We start from the raw sequence: 17,453 nt of genomic DNA on the forward strand, positions 1-17,453 counted from the left end.
AGGATTGAAGTCTGTTACACATTTTTTCTGTTATGTTAAAAAACATTTTTTAACATAAAACATGCAAACATCTGCCGATCAGAAATCTGAGTAAAAACAATAAGGCATGATGGTATGGTTTTTCACATGAAAAACACCAGCATGTATTCTTTCAGATCCCAAGTTTCATTGAAACCCATTAAAATGTAGCTATTCCAAAACATATATTATTTCTGCCCTTCTATTATTGCAGTCAAATTGTAATAGTTGGCAATACCATATGCTGTGAAGTATTTTTGGGGAGTGTGATGAAACTTTTTTTCATTTCTTTTTTATACTATTTCTTACAGGGCACTCCACCAAAATCACACATTCAGTGTCGTCAGCCTGTCGTCAGGGTTATCTTGAGTTAGGTCTGAGAATCATTGTTTTTGAAGCTTCATTCATTCTAAAGACTAAATTCGGGAAATAGTTCTGTTCTTATTCGAGCATATCTTTTGTAAGTCCACCAACTTTATGAAAGTTTAATACCAAATTGCCTTTAATGTAAGAGATCGAATGTTTCCATCTTGTTAAATGCACGGTGGACGTCTGGATCAGTTCCATGGTCAACAAAGTCTAATATTTGTATTTAACAAATATATCAGACAGAACCATTGTACAAAACAATTGTACAGACACATATATGATTCATTAAGTTATATGTTTGGAGTAAATCCGATTAATACAAATCCATCTTCTATCACCTCACCAACACTAACTTCTTCATCCCCCTCTCTTTCCTCTTGTCTCCCCAATCAAGGTTCTTAGCTTGGTGACCTCCGCCCGACCCACCACCTGTCGCCTCTTGACCCCATCTGTCTCCCATTCCTCCAGGCTATTGCTCCTGACCTTCTGACCTTCCTCACCATCTTTGATTAACAGCTCCTCTCAACTGGCTGTTTCCCTTAACTCTCTGAAGGAGGCGAGAGTCAACCCTCTCTCCTGAAGAAACTCCACGCCGACCAAGCCTGAAGTCAGCAACCACAGACCGGTCTCTTCTTCCTTTTCTCTCCAAAACTCTGGAATGAGTAGCTATCTTGAGCCAAGTGTCCTCCCATTCTCCCACAGTAACAACCTTCTTGACCTCACCAGTCTGGATTCAAGGCCGCCACTGATTCGACAGAGACGGCCCTCCTTGCTGTCTCTGAGCAGCTTCACACTGCCCTAGAGCAGCCTCTCTCCTCTGTCCTTGTCCTTCTCGACTTTTCTGCATCATTTGACACCGTTAACCAATAGATCCTCATCTCTTCTCTTCAGGTCCTGGGGATCTCAGGCACTGCACCTCAGCTCTTTCTCTTCCTACCCTTAAAGACCCGCACTCATCAGGTAACTTGAGAGGATCTGTGTCTGAGCCTTGTCCTCTCACTCACTGGGGTTCCTCAAGGTCTGCCCTGGGTCCCTCCTCTTCTCTCTGTACACAAATTCTCTCGGCTCTGTCCATTCGTTTCCGATGGCTTCTCCTACCATAGCTACATGCTGATGACATCTAACTGATCTTCTCAAGTTCACCGTCCGGAAACACGGGTGGCGGCACCGAATCTCTGCCTGTCTGACTGACATCTCTCAGTGGATGTCTGCTCACCACCTGGAAGATCAACCCTGACAAGACTGAGCTAACTATTCCTTCCAGGTGTTGCTCCCCACCCACCGACCTGACCACTCACCTTCAACAGCTCTGTGCTGGGTTCTCACCCGACCGCCAGGAACCCTCGGGTGACACTCTACAGTTAAATCCTCCCCGGACGGCCACAACACCACAAGCGACGACGCTGCTCCTGTAGGGCAACATGCTGCACAACATCAGTAGAGAATACGCCCCTCTACTCTGCAGGCGGCGCAGGTTCTGATCCAGCAGGCCTGGTCACTTTCACGCGCCTCGACTACGCAACTCACTCACTGGCTGGTCTCACTGCACAAGGCCATCCCACCCCGCCTCATCCAGAATGCACGGCAGCTCGGACTGGTTCAGCCCTGAGGTGCCACCACACCGCCGCCTCTCTCCACTGGTTACCGGTTGCGATCAGCGCTTCAAAACACTCTGTCCTGGCGCCGTGCTCTGGACGCCGGATCGGGCCCCGCCTACATCCGGCCGATATGGTCACACCGGGCACACCCCGGGCATCGCCGTTATCCAGCTCGGGCAACAGCCAATCGACTTGTGCCTCCTGCACCGAAAGCTAATCACTCCGAAATCCAGACTGTTTGCTGTCCTGGCTCCTCAGTGGTGGAACGGAAGCCCCCACTGACATCAGGACAGCAGAAAGTCTCTACATCTTCCGTCGAGACTGAAAACACCTTTTCCGACTATATCTGGATTAAACACAGATTAGCACCAATCAGTAAGGCACTTAGATAGCACTTACCCATTATGGTACTTTTGTAGTTCTAACTATGTTGAGAAATGTTACTTCCTGTATTCTTGTTGTTCTTAGTTTGTACTCTAGGTTGAAATGCACTTATTGTAAGTCGCTTTGGATAAAAGCGTCTGCTAAATGACATGTAATGTAATGTAATGTAATACAACAGAAATTCACCTGTTTTAATATAATATACTCATAAAAAGCTCCTCAACTTTCTTTCATGCATACATATGTTGAGTTCTTATATTATTCCCTATTTAACTTGAATAGTTCTGTTGTCTTCTTATCGTCCATTTACGATTCATCAAATCCAAGTTCAGAGACGGGCTTTAGGAGTAAAATGCCCTGATTGTTCTTCTTCCTCTTTTCTTTCTCATGCAGATGTTCTATGACATCTTTTCTTTTAAGCATTGTTTAATAACAGAAGCAGTGTGGACGTTGAGTGACTCCTGACTGGCATGAAAAATTTTTGCAGCTCTGTAATCCTTTCTTTTTATCATGCCTCCCACTCTAAAACTCCTCCACTTCCTTCCTTGTGATTGACAGGATTATCAGGAGTCCACCCACTTGGAGCAGTTTGTGACCCGCTTCTTGCTGAAGGAGACAACCAATCAGCTACATTCACTTCAAAGCTCTCTGGAGTGTGCCATGGAAACCACCGCTGAGCAGACTCGCCAGGAGAAGTAAGAACAAACCTTTCACACACATACAATTAGTCCTTAAAACATGGACAAATTATATTGTCCACTGGCACTTATAATTACAGTTATCACATCTAATGGAACAATTTTGTCCAAACCACGCACCATAATTTACATCCCACATTTTAGATTTAAATGATACTTTCATCCAAGTTGCTGTGGAACAACACAGGTTCCTACCCTGTATTTGTGAAGACCACCTACTCCTCTCGGTAATCCAGCAGTTATCTACAATCCTATATTTATTTGATCACTCGGTAACTTTCCTGTGGGAAAATATATAAGTGGAGGGAAGAAAGAAAAAATGGATTGTTAAGATTAGAGAGAAATAAAACACAACCAAATACAAGATATGATGGTTTGAATGGCCTGAAACACAAATGACATCATCAAAGGATATTGGGGATAACAGTAAACTACTGAAGATGAAAAGATATGACGACCGTTTCACAAAACCTCCTTTTACAGATATTCTTCCATATTGCTGTAAAGAAGAATCGCCTTTAGCTTTGCATTTTCACACTCAGTGCGTTTACATGCAATCGAATTATTGGCTTAGTTGAATTGAAATCGAATTATCCGTTTCATGTAAACACCTTTGTCGGACTATGTGCGGATCCCGATCTGATCCGATTAACACCCCTGGATAGCTCGGTCCGATCCAGTTGTATAATAGTCGACCTCTCGCGCGTATGTAACGGTGTGAATTGATTCGAACTGGACTCTTGCGCTTTGCGCATGCTCGAGATACGCCTCACGCCCTCCCTCTCCACTCCCATGTCGTGACAATTAGCCTAAAGAAGTCAAAGATCGACATTAAATTCTCATGTACCTTGATGACGACGGCCAGTTTTCTCCGTTATCAACTCAATAATAAGCGCCATTGCATCTTCGCTGTTCTCTCTATTAACACCATGGAAGAATAGTGGGGATGTAGCCGCCTTGCCTCTGTTCGCCATCTTTCTAAATGTTGTTGGTGGTGGTGAAGAGGTCAAGCTGAAATGGCTGTATCACCACGAGTTGTAATGAAAACAGCCGCCGTCCTATCGTATCGGATATGACATGCCGCCAATGATTCGAATTACTCACTGCCATGTATATTGGGATAACAGCTGATCCCCCGAAAGATAGCGTAGTCCGACTAAAGCAAGATTCGAATTATACCATCATGTAAACGCACTGACTGAACCAATGCTGCCTCAGTCTCAGTGCGTTTACATGCAATCGAATTATTGGCTTAGTCGGACTGAAATCGAATTATCCGTTTCATGTAAACACCTTAGTCGGACTATGTGCGTCCACCGGTCCGATTAACAACCCTGGATAGTCGGTCCGATCCAGTTGATAATTCGACTCTCGCGCATGTAATTCTGAATTCGATTCGGAACTGGACTTTGCGTCTTTGCGCATGCTCGAGATCCCGCCGCCCTCCTCCCTCCCTCCCATGTCGTGACCCGGAAGTCGAAAGAGACGATACATTAAATTCTCCGTGTACCTTCGGCGACGGTGTCTTCTCTCCGTTATCAACTCAGCCAATAGCGCCATTTGCATTCGCTGTACTCCTATTAACACCATGGAAGAATAGTAGAGGGGTGTAGCCACCTATCGTATCGGATATGACATGCTTTCGGCCAATGATTCGAATTACTCACTGCCATGTATATTGGGATAACAGCAGATCCCCCAAAAGATAGCATAGTCCGACTAAAGCAAGATTTGGCTTGACATGTAACATATAGAAGTGTGTGTGTGTGTGTAGTTGTGTGTGTAGTAAAAACAACATTATTAATGCAACTTTAACATAGGCTTTGTAACTGCTATGTTCTTAACTGAAAGCTATTTACTGTCACCCCAGGAGTATGCAAAAAATAGCGTTTTACAGCAGACGTCCATTGTTAATAAAGTTTTCCAGCAGACGTCCATTGTTAATAAAGTTTTCCAGCAGACGTTCATTGTTTGTGGATCAAAGCACTGAAAAAAACTGGACTAGGGTGAAGGCCCCTGCTGAAAGACCGACAATAGCAGCATGACCTTCATGGAGTTATGATTTAATTATCGGCCTTGTTCTTTCAGATAATAAACAACCACCCCGCTGGCTGTTCTTTTGTACGTGTGTGTGTGTGTGTGTGTGTGTGTATACACCAGGTTTTATGTACGTTTATGATGGTATATGCTATTTAAAGGACAGGTGATGATGCACCTTCTTCCTGCGTCTCCTCACCTGTCGGTGTTCACAACAAGGAGCAGGGATCTGCTGCCCAGCTTTCCAGTTGGACGTGTTTGTGCTTGAGTTCAGTTTGAAATGATCAATGTGTCCCTTTTCTGCCCAGGTTCAAACTTATTCTCAAAGGGAGAACATGATGTACTTTGAGACTCCCTCCGACTCTTCCCCCATTTCATGTCCTCTCCTCCCCTCCTCTAAATGTTTCCTTCTCTCTATCTCCCTCTCATGTCAAAGTGTGTCTGTCCCTCGCTCCCAGAGCGGCGTCTTCCTCCCGCATCCGTCTCTGAGTAGCCACTCTTCAATAATTCCCCTGTGCATCTGAGTGCTGTCACGCTGTTCATCCACTCATCTAGAGGACTTGGTTGTTTCTCTGGTGGCTTCAAATTGGTTTCTGTGGTCAGGTTTCTTATGTGTGAAGAGGATAAACTGGAGCTCATATTCATGGCTGCATGCAATGACTCAAGTGTGAGCTTTGTATTCATAAGTTGTCTCTTTCTTCTTCTTACCTTTCCTTTCTCTTTGATTCATGATTAATATGCATACAAATGTCATATTTCAGTAATCGTATTCTGGTTTTATAAAAGAAAAGATGAAACATGGACACAAAGGTCCTGGATCTCTATTTCTGGCCACATAGTTTGCTCTTCACCTCCTCTCCCTCGCTCTTGAAGCGAGGCTTCGGCTGTTGATCTCAGATGTGTTTTACCAATTCAAGTTGCTGCATAGCAGAGATTACAGCTTGACTCACTGAAGACCTGCTTCCTCCTGCTCCATGCATCAAGCATACACACACATTTAACTCGTGGGTTAATTATGCATTTTGCATTTCTCCCACATTTAGGAGGGTGCATTTAAAATGTATTATAAGTGGTGTCATATGAAGTAACACAGAAGAGTTGAAGCGGATGATACGCTGACGGAGATGGCGGTGTCGAAGTGCACCAGCAAAGTCTTTGGCAGGTTGAACTTCTTCAGATGCCTCAGGAAGAACATCCTCTGCTGAGTCTTCCTGGTGATGGAGCGGATGTTTGAGGTCCTGGGTTATGGTGGACTCCCCAGCATTGACGGGGGAGTCACACAGACTGATGGGTGCTGGTGGGGCTGCGTTCCTCTGGAAACCCTCAACCATCTCCACTGTTTCTAGAGCATTGAGCATATAGATCAGACGCCTACACACCTGTTGGCTGTGTAAGTGAACTGCAGGGGTCCAGGAGTGGGTCTCAAGGGGGTTTTGAGGTGGGACAGGACAAGCGCTCAAAAGACCACAGAGGTCAGGGCGACGGGCCTGGAGTCATACGGTCGGGTGATCCTTCGTTTTTGTGTGGATGGGGATGATGGTGGAGGCCTTGAAGCAGGCTGGTACGTGGCATGTCTCCAGGGAGGTGTTGAAGATGTCTGTGGACACCTGAGACAACTGCTCTCCAGAACAGAGAGAGTCGTTATTGTGGTAATGACTGGGATTTTAGTACATTAGAAAACACAGATCAACCCATATATATATTATAGTTACTCTGTATGAGATTTACTGTATAGTTACAGCTAAGAAGCCAAGTTCTGAATAAAGACTAGTGGATAAAAGGAAAAGTTGGACATTCATAGAGTTAGATGAGAAGATTCATTCCACTCTCTTTACACTAAACATGGATCTACAGCTAGCCGCCCGTTGGTTTAGCTACAGCCACAGCTGAATCACATGTTACCAACAACATGAATTATTAAACATTGAAAGCTGAAACTGTACAAACATATCAGTGTGAAGTCGGAATAATGTTGGAGAGCTTTGCTTAGCAAAAAGAAATAATCACAAAGCACAGTATAACATACATATATAAACATGAGCATGTGCTTTTGCCTGCACACACACACACACACACACACACACACCCACACACCCTGAAGTCTTCTCTAAATATGAGACCAAACCACTTTCCCTAATCAGAAGCCCTGGGTTGACGCCGCGGTCCGGACCCACCTTAGAGCCCGGTCTGCTGCCTTTAACTCCGGGGATCCTGATCAGTACAGGAAGTCCAGATACGACCTTTTGAGGGCCATCAAAGCTGCAAAGAGGACACAGAAGGAAGGTGGAGTCCAGCTACCATGGCTCTGACCCCAGGCGCATGTGTGTGGAGTGGATTAAGAGCCATTACAGACTACAAGGAGGGGCTGCAGTGAGACCCAGTCCTCTGTCCTTCTTCCAGACGAGCTGAATGCTTTTTTTCGCTGTTTGAGAGGGACAGTGACCCCTGCAGCGGAGCTACCTGAAGGCCCAACCAGTGGTGTGTGCCTACTATAACTGTAGCAGAGGTGAGGCGCTGCTTCAATAAGATCAACCTCGCAAGGCACCTGGCCCGGATGGCAGATCAGGTAGGGCCCTCAGGGTTGCGCTGACCAGCTAGCGGGGTCTTCAGCATATCTTCAACCTCTCCCTCAGCCTGTCTGTACTCCCACATGCTTCAAACGGACCACCATCGTCTCTGTGCCCAAGATCACCAAGGTCACCTGCTTGAATGACTACCGCCCTGTAGCACTGACCTCTGTGATCATGAAGTGCTTTGAGCTGCTGGTCAACCATTCATCTGCTCCTTGCTGCCTCCCACCCTGGACCCGATGCAGTTTGCATACCGGTCCAACAGGCCACAGACGATGCCATAGCCCTGACCACGCACACCGCCTCACCCACCTCGACAAAGGGAATACATATGTGTGGATGCTGTTCATTGACTACAGTTCAGCATTCAATACCATCATCCCCTCCAGACTGCCTCAAGCTCGTGGGACCTGGGACTAAGCACCTCCCTATGCAAATGTGTCTTCGACTTCCTGACGGGGAGGCCACAGGTGGTGAGAATCGGTGACCGCACCTCATCTACAGTAATCACCAACACAGCATCCCCCAGGGCTGTGTGCTCAGCCCCTCCTGTTCTCCTTGTTCACACATGACTGTGTCGCTACGCACAGCTCCAACCTCATTGTCAAGTTTGCTGATGACACAACCATTGTGGGCCTCATCACTGGCAATGATGAGTCAGTCACAGAGAGGAGGTTGCTACCCTGACTACATGGTGTCAGGATAATAGCCTCTCTCAACATCAGCAAGACAAAGGAGATGATTGTAGACTTTAGGAGACGGCAGGAGGAGGCACGCACCCTGTATATCAACGGTTCTGCAGTGAAATGGTCAGCTGCTTCAGGTTCCTCGGGTCAATATCAGCAACGACCTCACCTGGTCTGCTCACACAGACAAGGTGGTCAAAGCGGCCCAGAAGCGCCTCTTCTTCCTGAGGAGACTGAAGAAGTTTGGCATGGATTCAGTCATCCTCACCAATTTCTACAGATGCACAATAGAAAGCATCCTGACTGGGTGCATCACAGTGTGGTATGGGAGCTGCACAGCCAAGGACCGCAAGGCCCTACGTAGTGTGGTCAGGACTGCGGAGTTCATCATCGGTAGGGAGCTCCCAGCCCTGCAGGACACATACCGCACGATGCCTCAGGAAGACTGGCAGGATCCAAAGGACTGCCATCATCCAACCTCAGCCTGTTCACCCCTCTGCCTCTGGGAGGCGTCCCGTAGGATCCGGGCTCACAGACTGGAGAACACTTTCCTCCCGAGAGCCATCAGGCTGCTAATGGACACTGACACTATCGACACTTTTGCACTCGACACTTTACACTGTCACTTTACATACACTGTCACTTTCAGCCTTGTACTTACACTTACACTTTCTATTGCACTACCTGCTTTCACTTCCTGCTACTCCCATTTGTCTGTAGTCTAGTTATTATGTGTATTATATGTATATATGTTAGTATTATGTTCAGAGTTCTTGTACAGTGTGTATGTCATGTTATGTTATGTTATATTATGTTAGGCTATGGTAGTTGTTGTGTGGTGCCTTGTCCTAAGAATTTCAGTGCCCAGTCTGACCCTGTGTCATTCTGTGTATCTGACAATAAAAGACTTGACTTGACTTGACTTGACAGCATAAACTTAATTTCTTGGTGATGTCACCCTGCGGCTGCTTGTACCTTGTCGTGGCATAAGCATCGCTGACAGACCATCACGGCGTACAAATATAACGTAAACCAACTTTCATTCATGAGACGTGTGCTTCGCTCACCTGGTGCCAGACAGCACAGGTGAATAAGGTAAAATATTAAACTAATAGATATCACCATGAAACTTTCAGTTGATCACTTACATTTGGACAACTATTTATTTTATTACAAGTTTCAATATGCTTGTCAAATATGTGCTAGTTTAAATGTCCACAACATAAATCTGAACATTGTATAAAGCTGTAGATTTTTTTATTTATTGTCGACGCAAAATGGTTTTTACAGAAATAATTTTGAATATCTCTTTGTATCACTTCATAAATTAGAAACTACTGTCAACACTGCCATACACCAATGTTTCCATGCTTATTGTAATATATTGTTCCATAAATCAGGCTGTGAATGATCTATGAACATCTGTGAAACCTTCAGAATATAGATTGAAACAGGAACGTTTGCATGTGATATTGGAATAACTCTGAGAAAGTCTGTGAAAATGGCTTTTAAAGTTATGTGTTGTAAAATCCCACATCATCTGTAAGACACTACAGGGGAAAAGGGAACCAAGTATTACAAGTGTTCTGAAATGTTGTGTTTGAATATGCAAATGAGACATTATCTGACGCTAACTTTTGGTGAATTTATAGGAATAATCTTCACACGCAAAAAGACAACGTTGTAAAATAAATACCTAAATGCGTAATTTGGATGTTTTGTTAGTCTAAAAGAAAAGAAATTGCCCAAATTCTTCAACTTGCTCGAGACTCAGCAAAGCCCAAATCCAAGCCAAACATTTCGTGTGACCCATCTGTCATGTGATACTCAAAAACCAGAGAACAAAAGGGGCTTTAATTTCAGTTTCAAAGGTTTTTAACTGTAATGAAATCCCAACAATGTTCAAAGAACATATGCAGAACTCGTAATGTCTCTGTGTTGTGACTGCAGGCAGGGCCTGCTGAAGCCAGAGGTGTTGTCCATCCAGTGGTCAGGCCGTCGCTCCCATCGCAGGCTCCAGAGGAACAGCAGCCTCTCTCCGAACAACCCTCTCCTCAGTCTCGTCAATTCAGGTGAGTTGATATGTTCTTCTGTCTAAAACTGCACGAGTTGTATCAATAATCCGGTCTTTTCATGCAGCGCTCCATGACAGCTGCCAGAGTCAGAGAGTCGCCACAGGGAGCTGGCCGAGCTCAGAGGGAGGGGAGGGAGGTCGAGGATAGGTGTGAGAGAGAAACTGAAGTGGGAGGCGGAGAGAAACTGAAGTGGACGGTTGTGTTCTCATGTACTCTCGGGCGTCGATCCAAAGCCACTGAATGCTCCGGCACACGGCTGAAGGTTTGATGCCGGGAGACGTACGACCGCAATCTCAAATCACCACGTGCTGCGAGTTTGACGACACGTTCGCACAAGATCATCACTGAAGACAAAAAGCGGCAGTCATAATATGCATAAATATCTATTGTAGAGTTGGATTATCTGTCAGTGCAGCGCCAGCCTGCAGCGTGTTGTGATGCGTCTCTGTCGTGCAGGGCTGCTCACAGGGGACGAGATATGTCTTCAGTCGTGGGCAGTGAGAGTTAATACAATACTGACCTATAACAGTCCTGGACTCCCAATGGGCCCCATGGACTCCCCTGTCAGTGTCAGTTAACTACAGGATTATCGTGGTAGAAGAAAATCATGCAATTTTTATAGAATTACTTTTTTTATAATAATAATGCTATCAGTCAAATTCATCTTTAACTTTGTTTATCGTGCATTTTGTCTCTTTTTAGGCAAATGAGAGGCAAGGGAGAGGCATATTGACACAATATTGTTATATGTTTAAAATCAAGACTAGAGGACTTGGTTGTTTCTCTGGTGGCTTCAAATTGGTTTCTGTGGTCAGGTTTCTTATGTGTGAAGAGGATAAACTGGAGCTCATATTCATGGCTGCATGCAATGACTCAAGTGTGAGCTTTGTATTCATAAGTTGTCTCTTTCTTCTTCTTACCTTTCCTTTCTCTTTGATTCATGATTAATATGCATACAAATGTCATATTTCAGTAATCGTATTCTGGTTTTGTAAAAGAAAAGATGAAACATGGACAAAAAGGTCCTGGATCTCTATTTCTGGCCACATCGTTTGCTCTTCACCTCCTCTCCCTCGCTCTTGAAGCGAGGCTTCGGCTGCTGATCTCAGATGTGTTTTACCAATTCAAGTTGCTGCATAGCAGAGATTACAGCTTGACTCACTGAAGACCTGCTTCCTCCTGCTCCATGCATCAAGCATACACACACATTTAACTCGTGGGTTAATTATGCATTTTGCATTTCTCCCACATTTAGGAGGGTGCATTTAAAATGTATTATAAGTGGTGTCATATGAAGTAACACAGAAGAGTTGAAGCGGATGATACGCTGACGGAGATGGCGGTGTCGAAGTGCACCAGCAAAGTCTTTGGCAGGTTGAACTTCTTCAGATGCCTCAGGAAGAACATCCTCTGCTGAGTCTTCCTGGTGATGGAGCGGATGTTTGAGGTCCTGGGTTATGGTGGACTCCCCAGCGTTGACGGGGGAGTCACACAGACTGATGGGTGCTGGTGGGGCTGCGTTCCTCTGGAAACCCTCAACCATCTCCACTGTTTCTAGAGCATTGAGCATATAGACTGTGACGTCTACACACCTGTTGGCTGTGTAAGTGAACTGCAGGGGGTCCAGGAGTGGGTCTGCGAGGGTTTTGAGGTGGGACAGGACAAGCGCTCAAAAGACCACAGAGGTCAGGGCGACGGGCCTGGAGTCATACGGTCGGGTGATCCTTTGTTTTTGTGTGGATGGGGATGATGGTGGAGGCCTTGAAGCAGGCTGGTACGTGGCATGTCTCCAGGGAGGTGTTGAAGATGTCTGTGGACACCTGAGACAACTGCTCTCTAGAACAGAGAGAGTCGTTATTGTGGTAATTACTGGGATTTTAGTACATTAGAAAACACAGATCAACCCATATATATATTATAGTTACTCTGTATGAGATTTACTGTATAGTTACAGCTAAGAAGCCAAGTTCTGAATAAAGACTAGTGGATAAAAGGAAAAGTTGGACATTCATAGAGTTAGATGAGAACATTCATTCCACTCTCTGTACACTAAACATGGATCTACAGCTAGCCGCCCGTTGGTTTAGCTACAGCCACAGCTGAATCACATGTTACCAACAACATGAATTATTAAACATTGAAAGCTGAAACTGTACAAACATATCAGTGTGAAGTCGGAATAATGTTGGAGAGCTTTGCTTAGCAAAAAGAAATAATCACAAAGCACAGTATAACATACATATATAAACATGAGCATGTGCTTTTGCCTGCACACACACACACACACCCTGAAGTCTTCTCTAAATATGAGACCAAACCACTTGACAGCATAAACATAAATCCTTGGTGATGTCACCCTGTGGCTGCGTGTACCTTGTCGTGGCATAAGCATTGCTGACAGACCATCACGGCGTACAAATATAACATAAACCAACTTTCATTCATGAGACGTGTGCTTCGCTCACCTGGTGAATAAGGTAAAATATTAAACTAATAGATATCACCATGAAACTTTCAGTTGATCACTTACATTTGGACAACTATTTATTTTATAACAAGTTTCAATATGCTTGTCAAATATGTGCTAGTTTAAATGTCCACAACATAAATCTGAACATTGTATAAAGCTGTAGATTTTCTTTTAATTGTCAACGCAAAAAGGTTTATACAGAGATAATTTTGAATATCTCTTTGTATCACTTCATAAATTAGAAACTACTGTCAACACTGCCATACACCAATGTTTCCATGTTTATTGTAATATATTGTTCCATAAATCAGGCTGTGAATGATCTATGAACATCTGTGAAACCTTCAGAATATAGATTGAAACAGGAACATTTGCATGTGATATGGGAATAACTCTGAGAAAGTCTGTGAAAATGGCTTTTAAAGTTATGTGTTGTAAAATCCCACATCATCTGTAAGACACGACAGGGGAATAGGGAACCAAGTATTACAAGTGTTCTGAAATGTTGTGTTTGAATATGCAAATGAGACATTATCTGATGCTAACTTTTGGTGAATTTATAGGAATAATCTTCACACGCAAAAAGACAACGTTGTAAAATAAATGCGTAATTTGGATGTTTTGTTAGTCTAAAAGAAAATAAATTGCCCAAATTCTTCAACTTGCTCGAGACTCAGCAAAGCCCAAATCCAAGCCAAACATTTCGTGTGACCCATCTGTCATGTGATACAACTCAAAAACCAGAGAACAAAAGGGGCTTTAATTTCAGTTACAAAGGTTTTTAACTGTAATGAAATCCCAACGATGTTCAAAGAACATATGCAGAACTCGTAATGTCTCCGTGTTGTGACTGCAGGCAGGGCCTGCTGAAGCCAGAGGTGTTGTCCATCCAGTGGTCAGGCCGTCGCTCCCATCGCAGGCTCCAGAGGAACAGCAGCCTCTCTCCGAACAACCCTCTCCTCAGTCTCGTCAATTCAGGTGAGTTGATATGTTCTTCTGTCTAAAACTGCACGAGTTGTATCAATAATCCGGTCTTTTCATGCAGCGCTCCATGACAGCTGCCAGAGTCAGAGAGTCGCCACAGGGAGCGGGCCGAGCTCAGAGGGAGGGGAGGGAGGTCGAGGATAGGTGTGAGAGAGAAACTGAAGTGGGAGGCGGAGAGAAACTGAAGTGGACGGTTGTGTTCTCATGTGCTCTCGGGCGTCGATCCAAAGCCACTGAATGCTCCGGCACACGGCTGAAGGTTTGATGCCGGGAGACGTACGACCCGTCTGAGCCCTCTCCTGTCTGTGTCTCTAGGTTTTTATGAAGAAGACAGCCAGTGGATGATCCAGGTCAACCGACTGCAGAGGCTCATCGACCGTCTCGAAAAGAAGGTAATTTCCTTCATTTCAACCTTTTCCACACACCCCTTCCTCCCTTCCTGCCTTCTTCTTTACTCTTGTTATTTCTATCTTCATCTGTCCACTGTCTCCATCCTGGCCATCTGGTCCTTACATTACTCTCTTAGATTAACCACAAATTATGGCACATGGTCTCACAACAATATCAACAAGTTATCTCAACCCAACAATACCCTCACATGTAGGACGTGTACACACACACACACACACACACACACACACATGCAGAGGCATTGAGAGGCATTCAAAATGCTCCCACCCTCGTATCAGAATCAGAATCAGAATCAGAAATCAGAATCAGAATCAGAATCAGAATCAGAAACAGGTTTATTGCCAAAGAATGAATGTTTTCACAAACAAACGAGGAATTTTTTTTGGTGGAAGGTGCAACATTTGGACATGACAAACAACAATCAACGCAAGGAGGGAGGAGGAGTGGGAGGAAGAGGGAGGAGGAGGAAGAGGACTTTTAAGGACTCACCAGCCAAGCCTGTGCCCAGTTATTACAGGAGAGTGTGTAAAATGTGCACATTCATAAGTATTTGCTGTTTAATTAGCAAAACGTGTCACAGTCCTCATATTAGATCGTTGTATATTTGTTGTGCAGGAGATCCGTCTGGAGCCCGTGGAAGAGGAGGTCTTGGAGAGCAAATCGGTGCGTTTTCACACTTAAATCTATACTTTTCTATTGTTTGTGACCACTCTGCGTCTCTCTGTGGTCACATGGGGGAGTTTTACTGAAAGGGAGGCCACACAGAAAATATCACTCAGACGTTGTCGTAGCAACATCAGGGCTGCAACTTGACGGAGTCATATTCCCTCCTTCCTCTGCACCGACTGTGTTTATCTTTAATCTTTGTGTTTGAAGGCTCAATATAGACTGCAAGGTAAGGGGACGTGTGATGAAGAGAGTGTATGTATGTATGTATGTATATATATATATATAAATATATTGACAGTTTAGTAATGAGACATTTGTTCCGGCTTCTCTTATGTGTTAACCTTCTGGGAAATAAAATGTCCCCTTGAACTCACGTGCTTACACAGCGCGCAGATGTTTGTGTGCATGTTATCATATTCCCTATCTAACTTCAGCTTGAACATGCCAGAGCAAATGGAGGCTGTTACTGTCCAAGCTTCATATCACTCATTTCACGGCTGAAAGACCAACACAAACACTATCCGGCACACGAAGAGGAGGAAGAACATGTATAGGATTAAATCATTTACCAAAATAAGGAACGAAGAGCACGAGGAGGAATCTATACCAGGTGAAAACTGGTGAAACACACATAAGGATCGACAAAGAAGAGGCAATGAAACAGGACTAAATGCAGAAGGAGAGCTGGGTGGTCAGACACAGGAGGAACAAACAGGGCAGAGCTGACAATCACAAAGACAAACTAAATGCACCTATGACAAAATACAAAAAACCACAACGACTCAAAGTCTGCAGGTTTAATTTGTCTGACGAAAATTTGTGTCTGGCGATATTTTCAGTGCGCTGATGAGAAATCTTTTACTCAACATATGCCCTTCAATTGTAAAACAAAGAGTTTTATGAATGGATTTTATTCTTAAATGATTCCCCTTGAATGAATACACGCTGAGCCATAACCATATTTCATGAGTAAAAATCACTTTTCAGCTGCAACTAAGAATCATTTTCTTTCTTGCTAAATCTTCCAATTCCTAGATTCATCTCTTGATTTATTTGTCTATAAAATGAAATAAATAAAAATAGTGACAATGAAGAGCTTACAACTTCCAATGTCTTGTTTTTTCCATTAGATAGCCCAAAAACCAAAGAAATCGAGTTTGATATGTTATTAAAGACAGAAAGGTTCATAGGAATCATTTATCGCACATGCATCCTTTTTTAAATTCACAATTGTGTATTACAATGTTATACCAGAAGTATCATAGCACAGCAGCACAAATGAAACTATGCATATGAATATTACATGTAACCGTCATGTCTCATGCGCACATCTCAGCGACGTGTGAATTAATAAATATGTAATTGTTTCGTGTCACTGGGAATAAATGTGCTGCGAGAGAAGGACAATGTGATGTGTTGGTGTGTGTGTGTATGCGTGTGTATGTCAGTGTGCGCTTCTCCCAAATTAGCCACTGAGAGAAAGTCTCTAGGCGTTTCATCCGTCACACACAGACACATAACTAACACACACACTCACACCACAGGCCGACGGGCAGAACATTCACTTCCTGTTCCCATCAGCCACTCGGTCAACAATGCTTCATCTGCTATGGGAAATAATCAGCGAGATTTATATTGTCATGATCGTTCATGCCTTGATCCACAACATTCAGATGCTTTAATTCTGATTTATTTGTTCAAATAAAGAGAGTAAATGAGGGAGCACATGTACAACGCTGCTGGAAGGTTTTTGAGCGCCCCACATCTCCGTCCTCCTCTCTCTCTCTATCCACCAGAAGCAATTATTGACCTTCTGTGTGTGTGTGTGTGTGTGTGTGTGTGTGTGTGTGTGTGTGTGGGTGTGGGTGTGTGTGTGTGTTGTCTTCACAGCACATCCTCATAGTCCAGAGGCAGCTCTCGGTGCTGGAGGAGGAGCTGGAGGAGTTCCGCGTGGCTCTCAGACAGTACATGGATTGTGCCTGCGTCCAGACTGGATGTCTACAGTCAGTTTATATTCTCCTAGTTCACCTTGTATCTTGGATTTACTCGACATATTTGTGTTGTTTAGTTGTTAACATCTTTGGGGTTATACAAAGAATACTACGGAAATAAAAGATACATCCAAAAGAAAAAGTAAAAGCACAGAGCAATGAAACGAAACATGTCCATTTAGTTGTTATCTTAACACACTTGACTGCACACATCTATTGTAATTTAATTGACAATATAATTGTTCACAACATTTAAAAGATGGTTCTAATTAAGTGAAGACACTTGACCAGAAAAATATTCACGATTGTTCTGAACCTGGACATGTTCATTGAACATATATTCATTCAGAGCATGAGATACGGACATGTCATGTTTAAGGAAATTCAAATAGAGATGCTGAGAATTATTGTTGTCTTTACCTGTATGTTCCTTTATTCTTTGGCTGTAATCTTTCAGGAATTGTTTCCCTCTACAGGATTATAGCAGTTATCC

At 43.9% G+C, this 17,453-nt stretch overlaps 1 protein-coding gene across 1 annotated transcript in view; it reads left to right on the top strand.

The window, feature by feature from the left end:
* necab1 (N-terminal EF-hand calcium binding protein 1) overlaps positions 1-17,453 on the top strand; it is a 41,791-nt gene that overhangs the window by 21,638 nt on the left and 2,700 nt on the right. The window contains exons 6-10 of the mRNA XM_056419816.1: positions 2,928-3,064; positions 10,311-10,432; positions 14,205-14,281; positions 14,916-14,963; positions 16,860-16,972. Coding sequence (XP_056275791.1) covers positions 2,928-3,064; positions 10,311-10,432; positions 14,205-14,281; positions 14,916-14,963; positions 16,860-16,972 — 497 coding nt within the window. The remainder of the gene's footprint in view (positions 1-2,927; positions 3,065-10,310; positions 10,433-14,204; positions 14,282-14,915; positions 14,964-16,859; positions 16,973-17,453) is intronic.

This window comes from Pseudoliparis swirei, chromosome 1 (assembly GCF_029220125.1).
Source record: "Pseudoliparis swirei isolate HS2019 ecotype Mariana Trench chromosome 1, NWPU_hadal_v1, whole genome shotgun sequence".
Taxonomy (NCBI): domain Eukaryota; kingdom Metazoa; phylum Chordata; class Actinopteri; order Perciformes; family Liparidae; genus Pseudoliparis; species Pseudoliparis swirei.